Source organism: Podarcis vaucheri (genome assembly GCF_965113315.1).
Source record: "Podarcis vaucheri genome assembly, chromosome: 1".
NCBI classification, from domain to species: domain Eukaryota; kingdom Metazoa; phylum Chordata; class Lepidosauria; order Squamata; family Lacertidae; genus Podarcis; species Podarcis vaucheri.
The window spans coordinates 90,798,125-90,810,295 of NC_138759.1; the positions used below are offsets into that span (position 1 = coordinate 90,798,125).

Genomic DNA, 12,171 nt, shown 5'->3' on the forward strand with positions numbered 1-12,171 from the left:
TGGTGAAATAACCAAAAGAAAACAACCAGTTGTGTCTCCCCTCCTTTACACCCTTCGGAGAAAATCATCCTACCATAGAGCTTCTGTGGTTCAAATTTATTTTATTTTTATTTATTAAATGTCTATAATGTCATTTGTTTAAGGATCACAGTGGGGCTTACAATATAAAAACACAGAAATACATAACATATTAGCAAACAAAACAATAACTTTGCAGGACAAGAGGAGGTGGGATAGCAGATAGATAATCATGTTCTCACTTGTTGGTTTGGGTAAAAGTGGGCAGAAGCTGTATGCATCACCCCTTCCTCATGAATTGGAGCAAGCTCTCTCCCTTCACTGGAGTCATTATTTCTTTGCAGGCACAAGCCATGCATGACTATGCAGCCACTGACAGTGATGAGCTACAACTGAAGGCTGGAGATGTTGTCCTGGTGATTCCATTTGACAACCCGGACGAGCAGGTAAGGAGAGCATGTGGGATTTATCATCATCTTTTTTTGCTTCACACACCAGTGTCATATAGTATGTACAACACTGGATTTCAACCAGAAAGACTTCTTTTGAAAACCCCGTTCTCCTGTGTGTGTGACCTTCAAGCAGCTAGCAGATGAATGGAGATGATGACTTGCAAAACCAGAATCTCTGAAGTAACTGTCTGCTTGATTCTTCAAAAGGATTAGTATAGAGCAGGGGTGGCCAGCCTGCCACCCACAAGCCAGCTGAAGCCTACAAAGCTGTCTGAAAGGCCCTGCTAGCTCCTTACAAAGGCACCTCTTCCTTACTTTCAAACGTCTCCTCTGATTGGCTCCAATCAGCACAAAGGGTGAGAAGACTTCTTCTCAGTGGCTAAATCATGTTGCGATTGGGTGGCTCCTGGGTGCTGGAGCGTGGGACCCTGCCGCAGAAATAGTAGTGAGTCTTCAATCCCTCACAACCCTATGTGCCTCTTGTGTGTCACCATCACTAGCAGATCAGAGCACTCTAGAAACCAGAAGCATTCAGTCCTGTTTCCTGAGTGCCTTATGCAAACAATGGACATTGTCTTATGCAAGGCCTCAATAGCCTTTAGATACTCTTGATGCAAGAGCCACTTTGTACCTCATGAGTGGAAATGACCAAGATGTAATCATATTCAGTTTTTCACAATAACAGCTTCCTAGGAGATCCCATTGTGTTGAAAGAGAGAGAGAGTGTTTTATTTTGTTCATAGACAAGCTCTCTTCCTAAAGTGATAATGGATTAGGAATATCTCTTCTTAGCAAATAGCACCTTTAAAAATGTCTTCTCTTCTCTATTGTAGTTAGCTCCTAAGTGACTTTAGAACAGGAGTGGGGAACTAGATTTAGGCAGCAGGCTGGATCCCTAATTCCCCCATCCTCTGTGGGTCAACGTTGACAGGTGGGCAGGACCTTACATGTGCAGCTAAGTACATTCATCTTCAGATAAGGCTTGAATTTGTCAAATGCAAATTTCAAGACAGGCAAAAAAACCAAAATCAATGGAGCTTAGGAAACATAATAGGTCATATTAAGCTCTGCTGTTCTGCTCGCGCAACAGACTTCTGCTTGAAAACTCCTTGTGCATCACTGAATCTACTCCAGAGAATTGTGGGAACCTCCAGAGCAGATTTTGGGTGCTCCTAGAGGGAAGAGGAAGTCCAGTTGCATAAGCGGAACTCTGCTTGCACAGAATTGGATACAACCCAGTGTATCCAGAAATAATAACAGAATCTTCTAGCGCCCTAGCAAATACTAGCAAATGTATTGTGATGTTACCTTTCATGCCCTAGAGTTCACTTCTTCAGATGCATGGAGTGTTGTCCTCAGCTGACAGGTACATATACCCATGAGGAGGAAAATGTGAAAAATTCAGTGAAAGCTCAAATGTATGCAAAAGCAGCACAGTGATTCTTCAAAACCTCAATAATAGATGATAACAAATTTATCACCAATAAATAACTGATTGCCTTGTTTGCTCAAGGTTGTGATCAGCGGCCTAAGAGTCCTAGGCTGTCCTCCTGCTTGTTTTTCACTCTGTACAAACCTTTTGTCTGTCTTTCCCTTTCTCTCCCTGGCAGGATGAAGGATGGCTGATGGGTGTGAAAGAATCTGATTGGCTTCAGCACAAAGAACTTGACCAATGCCGAGGCGTTTTCCCAGAGAATTTCACTGAGCGGGTGCAGTGAGGTCCTGAGGCTTCTTGGTGGCTTCTCTGCATTGAGAAAGCAGAGGTGTTTCCTCTCCCCTTCTTGCCCTGGGGAAAGTCTAAAAGTAATAGAGAGAATTTTAAAGGGAAGAGAAGCCTAAAGGTTGGATTCTTCACAGAAAACAAGCTTTTAGAAGTACATTGAATTCAAAGTGTTGTTATCAAATATATAGGTAATAAAGAAAGACAGGTTGAAAAACAACAACAACTTTTCCCCCCTTTTAATTTGAACAGTGTTGGTGTTCAGGAGGTTTGCCACCAAAGTGGCTGCGTCGTTTTGTGTGAGTTGGACTTAGGGTAACTCCAGCATCATAAGCCTCAAAGTACTAACTGCCCCATTACTCTGAAATGACATACTCTTAAGTTTACCTTGTGGGAAGGTGCAGTCAACCTGTCTTGTGTCTGAGGCTGCTTATATGGCATCCCCTAGATTTCAGACCCAGCACATTATTCACACCTGCTGCCATAAGCCCAATGCCTGTCATGCTGTTGAAAAGAAATATTTAGTGTACAGTGTTCACAAATTATGATTATATATATGTGTGTGTGCGTGTGTGCGTGCGTGTTTGTTCATCCTTGGGGGGGATGCAACAAGAACTGTGATTTTCTACATATAATGCAAGCAAAATTACCTGCAGATGCACATCAGAAAGAAAAAGGAGGAAGTGACGCCTGATCCAAAGCTCCTTCAAATATGTGTTTTGATATAGTGTATTGGCACTTCCTTTTCTTTGAAAAAAGATACTGTAAAAGTATAAACATGACTTCATTTGATTTTTTAATTATTATTAAAAACCCCACTCTGTTACTGTTTTGTTAAACTGAGTTTGGAAGGGGCATCTAAAATCATTTTACTGCATTTGAAAGGCTAGGGTGGAGAGAGAGGGCGCTGTAAAATACTAACATGGGGAAAGACATTTACAGTTTTTGTTTCTTCCATATTTTGGAGAACTCTGCAGGCAACTGCAAGTCTCTCTCCCCCCATTCATTTGTTTTATCTCACTTGCAGTTTGTGAACAGCCTGAACAGCTTGAACTTAGAAGTTTTGAGCGGCTGCAGCTGTGTGTAGTAACTTGCACTGATGTCTGCCCTACGCTTGGCAAATCCAAGCAGCTGTGTCACCTACCAGTTGCTGCTCCATGATAAGAAGTTAATACCAGCCCATTCAGTTGTACCTGTGTGGCTGGCTCTGGAGAAGGGAGCCTTTCTGGGCAGCCACAAAGATAAAGAAAACCCAGTGCTACACCTGCCATGTCTCTGATACCTGTGTTGTGCACTAGCAATCTTGACACTAGAGGCAAATAACATGCCCTTGTGCTGTTACAGCCTCCTAGCACTTCTTGCAAGATCATTGTTTGTGGAAAGCAAACTGCTGGCACAGCAGTTATTGCACACCACCCATTTATTTCCCAGTGCAATGGCTCATAGGATTAAGGTGGGAAAAGAAAATATATTAATGCATGATTTTTTAAAGCAAGCAAGCAAGCAAGCAAGCAAGCAAGCAAACAAACAAACAAACAAACAAACACAGTGGATTGAACTTTCTTATTTTTAAACCTTTGCAACATAACCTGCCAGCATGGTACTTTTTCAACTTTTATTTTAGGAAACCCTGTTCCTCAGAAGGCTGCCATGAGTTTTTCAGGGGGAAGGCCTATAATAAGAGGGCCAACGTCAGCTTGCCCACAATTACAGTGCGGAGCTGGGTGTTGTCTAGGGTGTACTCTCAGTTCATGCCAGGCCAAGTGCACTGTTGAATTGGATGTGCACCCTAGAACATGCCCTGGACGCCCCTTTTTTTTGCAAGGCCACAGGCTTACAGAGCATATATGCAGGGGTAGCCGAATAAAAGGTAGGAAAAGTTTCTGCATGGAAAACCACTCCTGCCATTCATACACTTGACCTCATATTGCCTCCATTGCTCCTGTTTTGTTATGTTATGTGTATTGCTAAGTTGCTAGGCAGTTTTTATTGTTAACAGTGCTCTACATATTAGTGGCAACAAGTTGGTTTTCTCCCGACACAACTGAATCCCGCAGTGTTACTTGAATAGCTGACACAGCTACTGAGCTCTTCACATCCTTTTATGGCTGGGTTCATTTACTTCCAAGTTCCACTTAGGATTTTTTTCTATTTTATTTTTTATTTGCCTTGAAGGGATTGCTTTAGAACAGGCTACCTCCTCCTGCACTGGAATACATTGGAATCTTTTGTATTGACTAATCTTATAAAAGATAAACTGCTTTTAGCAAAGCATGGTATGCTAAGTTACACCACTATATATATATATATATATAGTAAAAAAATCAGACCAGCTTAGCTTATATAATCAGAGGGTGTGTGAGAGAATTCAGGTGCAAAGCTTTCTTTCACCCAGTAAAAGGTGAATGGTCCAATTTTGCATTGTGGATATAAATCATTATCCAGAATTGCTGCACAGCCAAGAGTGCACACAAAAAAACCCAAGGATATGGGGAATGTGTGTGTGTGTGTGTGTGTGTGCGTGTGTGTGTGCGCGCGTGCTGTAGATTAGTCACAACTGCATATGCAGTTACAACCACTTTATCTGTGTCTCATGGAATTATTCTTCATAACAGTGTTTTGAATCTTTTTTTTTAATGGCTCAGTGGGTCTTAACCCTCCACCCCAACACATTCTAGATTTTGTGATGCTCCCTTCCTTCAGCTAAAGTTGCATTGTTTAAATTCCTCTGTATTCCAGAGCTGCTGTCTGTTAAAACTAGCCCACCACAAGGTTGTACGTTGCTGTGTTGTTGATGGTTGCAGTAGCATATTCCCAATTCTTGCATCATTTACAGCCTCTCCTAAAAAAACTCTCTATATTTTTATGCATTTGTAAAACAAGTTGTCCTCCTTTGAAGGGCAATATTGGAAGGGATATCTAAAGGAATATCAATTTTTAAAATACGTTTATCCTGTAAGGAAGGTCTCATTGTAAAATCTATTTTTATGAAGAAACAAGGGGGGGGGGACCCCAACCCTGTGGATTTTATTTTAAAAAGATAATTGCCAGATTCATGTTGTAACATTTAGGCTGTGATCCTGTACTCACTTACCTGGAAGTACGCCTCATTGAATTCAATGGAACCTACTTTTAAGTAAACGTGTAGGATTATACTGCTAAACTGCTTCTGTAGCTGCTAGTGCATAGGTATTTGTGTAGACTTCTAATCATTGTCTCTTTTTGTTTGGTCTTTGTGTTTTGATTTTTCAGGCAAGTGTTGCAAAAACGTTTCTGATCAGCTTTTCATTTTGTTGTGGAAAAACAGCCATCAAGTACTGTATTATGTCCTTAATGATGCTTTATTCTGAAGCTGTACAAAATGGTATAGCTCTTAGCCTTTAAAAGAACGGTTGATAAGCTTGTAGTTTTCAGGTCTTATTAAATTTTCTTCAGTTGCTGCAACAGGGAAAGGGGTCTGTCTCACTGATCACTATTTGCTCCTGAAGAAATCTGCTCAATAAAGGGGGAGTTATTCAGCTAAATAAAAAGCCACCCATATGGCCTGGGTCTTCTACAAGATATACTGTACACACAATGCTCACCAATGTTCCTAAATGGTTGTGGACAGCCCTGAAAGAAAAGGCAGATAGATTATCCCAGTGTAAACAGGCAACTAGTGAATGACCCATTTGTTTTAAAGATTGGGAAAAACTAGACAAATCCTGACTGTTCAAAAATATCTGCAGATAGGGTATATAAAAAATTTATATTGAATTGCATCCAATAAAGTTGTCCCATTGGTGCAAGGCTTGCTGCTTGAGCAGTGGAACATCTCCTCCCTGTCTTTCAGCACAACTTCAGATCTACTCCAGAGGGTTGAGGGGAAACCCCAGAACAGGTCTGTCAGGTTTTTTTGGCAGGAAGTCCCATTGCTCTTCTGACTCTCTTTATACTAACTGGGCAACTTCATTGGAGATAACCCGTAGGTGTCATATCAGTAAAATTATTACAGCCTGCCCAAACCATCCAAAATACATAATTTCTTGAGGATGCTGCAAATTCTGTCTGAGAGATTCCCAGTGCCCTCCCTCCTGAACTATGGGTCTTACAATTCCCTAGAGAGAAGGAATTCCTATTAAACTGGTCTAAGGGAATCTGTAGTGTAAATATGCTCTAGGAAGAGGACAGTTCATGGGCTACTTCCAAACGTGATGCAACTCCAGAAAAGAAAATATTTTACGTGCCTTATCATAATCCCTAGAAGAGGGGGCAGCCACTCTGATGCCCTCCAGATGTTGAGCCAGAGAAGATGCCATGTGGAGTCCAAAAGCATATTGAGGGCACCACACTGGGGAAAAATATATACCATGCATTTGTTTTAAGAAGAATTCTTAAAGGTATCAGCTGCCCTGCACCAAAGCAGGTGGGGGGAGGAAGATGAAATCTTGTTGTGCAGGTGCAAGTCATTGCAAGAACGGTACCAATCCATTGGCTACAACCCAATGCTTTTACAAACATTCAATTTTGTAATTGCCCAATCAATTACAAACATTACCTGCCCCTGCTATCAACATTTTCCTTCCACCTTGGTTAAAAGTTGGATGTGCAGCTTGGTCTTACTTACTTGCTTTACACACGATAGGTTTCCTAGATCTGATATCCCTTTGATGGATGAAATTGCATGGAGGAAACATGCATCTTTTTGGCTATTTGTGTAAATTCTGGGAGGCCACAATTAGCATGAAGTAATAGACACATCTGCTACAAAAATGATGGCGTGAATGGGTAATTTTAACACAGAAATGATGCCAATATAAGAAGCTTGGTTTGTTATGTTTGGTCATATGTTTCTGTTCAGCTTGGAAGTGTCATCAGAAGGCATTGCCATTTATTAAAAAAACCCTGTTTTTTTAATTTAAAAAAGTTTAGCTTTATTTTGGTCCGAGATGCTTAGAGGTAGGCATACACTTAGTAAATGATGCTTCTTCCTAAGCACGGTGTCTTAGAAACAAAATGCAGTGTGGAAATTTTATCTGGGCTTAGGCAAAGAAGCAGGAATTGTGTTTTCATGATTTTAAGCATGAAATATATCCTTGCTTGCCCCACCTAACAAAAGGTGATGCACACAGCACTGATGGTCAATATTGAACTGTTTCCTGTTCCATAGCCGGATAATTTATTTACTGTAAATCAGTAAGGGGTGGGCATGAGGAGAAGAGTTTAGCAGTTACTACCTATGGTAGAGGATGGTGAGAAGCTCCCTTATGGACCCCACTATTCATTCACATCCCAGAAGTGATTATTGGCAGGATTTAGCTTTTAGAATCCATGTGCTATGTTCACAACATGCCCTATTCAGATGTGCTGAAATGAGAAAAGAAAAATGAGAGAGGCAATATACTTTGTTTGCTAGTCTCTGGACTCATTCTTAATTTGCAAGCAACTCACCGTGGCTCCTTTGTACTGAATGTTTGTGACCTGTTAAGTCTCTCTTGTAGTATTGATGAGCTTTCATGTCCCGCTGAAGAAATATTGGTACAAAGGAAATTTGATATCACATAGTGATGGATATCAAGCCTAGTGTTATAATGGAGGGTGTAGGTATGAGGGATGCAGTGCTTAATTGAACAGCTAGAGTAATCAATTAAAATACTTTTAATTGACTAAAAATTGTGCCCTCAATCAATCATGCAACAGATTATATTATATATTGCAGATGGCAAGCACCATCTCAAAAGAAGCATTCTGTTTCTTTTTATTATTATTTAAATAGGGTTTTTTTAAACCTTGGCTTTTAGGGTGTCTACTCTCCTAAGGTGGATTACAAACAATATTAAGACACTATAACATTAACATTTCAAATATAGCCATAAGTGACAGTACAAAAATAGCAGGAAGAGATGAAACAAACAGTTCTTACGTAAAGGAACCATAGAAACACCCAAATGTAGACCTGCTTTCGTAAAAGCCAAGAGAGATGAGGCCACATGTATTTCCATGAGGAGGCTATTTCAAGGATACAGGACCACAACAGAAAAGGGTTTATCCTGTCCTGGGTACCCAGAAACCTCACAACTTTTGCCACGTATTGGAGAACAGGACTTCACATGCTGATCTTAAAGCTCAGGCAAGGACACATGGATGCAGGTAGTCCTTGAGATAGCCTGGTCCCAAACCGTTTAGGCATTTAAATGGTTAATAGCATAGCAGAACCTTAAATTCACCCCAGAAGTGAACAGCTAACCTATAGGCCAAACTCTCGTACTTGGACCTTTAGGTAGAGTGCAATGCCATCCACTACCAGCTGTGTACCACCATCCAGATTTGCAGATTTCACAGTCCACAGCACGTCCACTTTGTCTGGATTAAGTTCCAAAAGAGACGTTCTCCGTCCTCTCCTACACAGGAAGGGTGTTTCCTCTGAGATGATGCCTGCAATGACGCTCATTCCTGCATCATCTCTTCTTGATGCAGGAATGCCAATTCCACCCATTGAATGAAATGTACACTGATTCAAAATTTCTTTAACTGAGTTGCTGCCGTATCTTGTGTGGGTTTTTAGTATGTCCTGATGGATGAGAAAGTGAAGTTAGGAAAATAAGTGATGTAGTTGTATATTTCTTTTGACCATTATTGTGATAATTGCCTGAAGGGTAAAAAGGGTGCTTCCAGGGGAAAGGAGAATTGACAGCATCCCTTGCTCAAATGTGTTCATTGCAATCTTCACACTTGTAATTAAATTAATGTGCATTTTGCGCATGGTGGCATCATTTTGGTAAGCGTATTTAAAGCTTGGTGCAATCTGATACACACCTGCTCTGACGTAAGCTACATTAATTTCAGTTAGACTTATTCTCCAGGAAAATATGTATAGGATTGCACCATTAAGCACCTTCTACAAAGCACTATCTATGCTTGGGCCTTGTTGCATCCTGAAGAAGCCAAAAGTTCTTCAGGTTCTCAACAGTCACCTGACACCTCCCTGAAACAAGTCCCTCTTGGCACGGCATGATTCCATATCATTCAGACTTCAGATTCTTACAACAAGGGCCAGGTTGTAGATATACCATAGGAAAATTTGGTAAAAGGTGAGTCATTTAGCCAGGGATATAACTATAAAGATTCTGAAAGAGCATTACAAGCACTATGTATTCAGAAAAAAGCATGGTGGCTTGTGACAACCGCCTATTTAAAGATAAATAGCTTCCCATAATGACTCCAGGAAAATGTAATCTTCTCTGCTGAGCATATGAACCAACTTTAGTCTTGGAACAAATTGGAAAATTACTCTTGTTGGGCTCCTTGGTCAAATATCACTGCAAACTCCCTAGCGACTTCAATATAGGATTTTTTTTGAGAACCACCCTTCACTGATCAATAGTTTGTGAGCATATTGTGCTACTGGCAAAAGGTACTGTATTTTTCGCTCTATAACACGCATCCGACCATAACACGCACATAGTTTTTAGAGGAGGAATATCTTTAGGCATGCCACCCGTAGGCATTCCCTCCATAACACGCACAGACATTTCCCCTTACTTTTTAGGAGGAAAAAAGTGAGTGTTATGGTGCAAAAAATACGGTAACTAAAAATGACTGCTGTAGGATTAGGGATTCCAGCCTTTATATGAGCCCAAGAGTTCAGTTGTGGTTTAAGAGCGCTGTTCATAGGTCAAGAAGAGTTGAGCACCGAACATAGCCAATTTCCATGTTTAAATAAGCCCCCCCATCTGCTGCAGGTGAGCAGTTTAGGGAATAATAACTCATCACTCCATTCCTCACTTGCCCTCAAGCTCTGCTAGGCAGAGTACAGCCTCAGTGTTTTAGGATTGCAAGAGCTCTTTAATGTCGAGCATCAGAGAGTGGATTCTCACAGTTCTCCTCGGTGCTCTAGAAAACACCAGCTTTCAATAATGTTTTGAAGCTACCAGGTGGACATGAGTTATTTGCTTCTGCTCACTTGGAAGAAAAACATAATACTTGTGATAGGTCTCAGTTGGAAGCCATGGCTGCATCTTTGCTAATTGGAGTCTAGCTTTCCCAATATCGATACAGGTACATGGCTTCTTCATGGCCTTTGTAGCATATGAATGGCCAGGCCACTCTGAACCATATACACATGGTTAAAATAAGATAAAAAAGTAAAACTCCCATTGTCAGGGGTTGGAATGTGTGGAGGTACCAACAATCAAGAGTGGCTTCCTAGGGAGAGAATGATATATTAAATGTGGCATTTAGAGAGTGGATTTTGGGTGGAAGTGAATGGGGTGATGCTATATTAGCTAGAACTGGTCAAACCAGAGACAAGGTGATAAGGTTTAGGTAATTTTCTTGGCCTGAATGTCTCCCTGCTTAATGAGTTAATGAGTTTCCCTGAGCAGTAAATCAAACTCTTCCTTCTTCTCTTTGCTATGGTATAAGGTATGCAAACTCTGTCCTGAAAAAGTTGATAGCCTTTTAACATGTCATACTTCGATCCTCCATGTCACCCCTATTTATTTTTGCTGTGGGGACACCCAATAAAGCTGGAGATTCTGTATTGTTAGAAAATACAAATGCATGGGAAATTGCAATTATATTTTGACCTCTTCTGCCTATGTAATTCTGTTGCCTGCAGCCAGACAGAATATTGAGGCTTTCTGGATCGTATCCCTGCTTTCCAACACCCCTCTAACTCAATGAGTTTGACTCTCTGTACTTGCTTTCTTAAAAAAAATTATTATGTTATTTCAGCCACTTTGATCCTGTAACTCACAGAATACCTGATATTTTGGGTGGCATTTCCTTTTGTTCTGCAAAAAGAAAAAAAGAAAAAAAGGATTCTGGTGTACTGAGAACTGTGACTCCTACTTTTAGTGACATGGACTTAATGGAATTATGGATTTATGGATTTATTTATCCCGTATGTTCAGAAATATAATTTTGTGTCATCCTGCTTCCTTGTGTACTGTTGTTTTTGCATTGTCTCTTACACACATATCTTTATACCTGTGCACAAAGTACTGTTGTTGTCAACCTTTGCAAGATCACAGATCTATGGATTTCATAGAATCAAAGTATCATAGAATTGTAGACTTGGAAGGGACCCTGATGATCATCTGGCCCAACTCCTTGCAATGCAGGAATCTCAGCTAAAGCATCCATGACAAACGGCCTTTCAAACTCTGCTTAAAAGCCTCGGGGGGGGGGAAGCGGGGAGAGTCCACAACCTCTTGAAGGAGTTAGTTCCACTGTCGAACAGCTCTTACTGTCAGAAAGTTGGCCGCACTAGGTATTAACTTCTGGGGTGGAGTACTGCTATGTGCTCTAAGTGGGGTTGCTCTTTAGGATAGTTTGGAAATGGTAACTATTTATTTAATACATGCATGCCTTGCCTTTCTCTCAAGCTTTATCCCAAGTCATATGCACCAAGTTTTCAAAGGTCTGTCTGAATAAGAAGGTTGAAAGATCTGCACTGGTTTCCAATTCACTACCAAGCTCAGTTTAAGGCATAAACACCTACATATAAAACATGCAAATGACTTAGGCCTCAAATATCTGAAAGCAAGCTTTCTTCTACATCAACATGCCTGAGTATTAAGGTCAGCAGGGGAGGTTCTGTTGGTCATACCACCACCCCATTTGATTCAAGGGGTGGCAGAAAAGACTTGTGTGGTGGCCACAAGATTGTAGAACGATTGCCCCTCTGGTATGTCTTGTGCCATCATGATAGGCTCTTTGACAATTGGTCAAGGCAACTCTTTACTAAGGCCTTTGGTCGAGAAGACATCTTCTCCCCTCTTGTATTGCTGTTATGTGCTACTGTTATTTAGTCACTGGTGGTTTTATGGTTTTATTTTAATGTAAATTGTATTAGGTTGGGGTATAAGAAGAAATAACAGTGGAGTGGGTTGGGGAGAACATAGTCATGGAAGCTGAGTGAGGTATGCAGTTCTGGATTCACACAGAAAGCCCTTGATGAAGTGGGCCAGTCTCCTCCTTCCCTTTAGTATGAGAAGA

At 40.8% G+C, this 12,171-nt stretch overlaps 1 protein-coding gene and 1 long non-coding RNA gene across 16 annotated transcripts in view; both read left to right on the forward strand.

Annotated features, from left to right (window-relative positions):
- The window catches only part of BIN1 (bridging integrator 1), a 110,600-nt gene extending 104,966 nt beyond the window's left edge, over positions 1-5,634 (forward strand). For all 15 annotated transcript variants that reach the window (XM_082238329.1, XM_082238337.1, XM_082238338.1 and 12 more), the window contains 2 exons: positions 363-464; positions 2,081-5,634. In XM_082238329.1, the coding sequence (XP_082094455.1) occupies positions 363-464; positions 2,081-2,188 (210 nt within the window). In that variant the 3' untranslated portion in view covers positions 2,189-5,634. The remainder of the gene's footprint in view (positions 1-362; positions 465-2,080) is intronic.
- LOC309541279 overlaps positions 1-12,171 on the forward strand; it is a 452,672-nt gene that overhangs the window by 118,738 nt on the left and 321,763 nt on the right. The gene's annotated exons all lie outside the window — the stretch shown is intronic.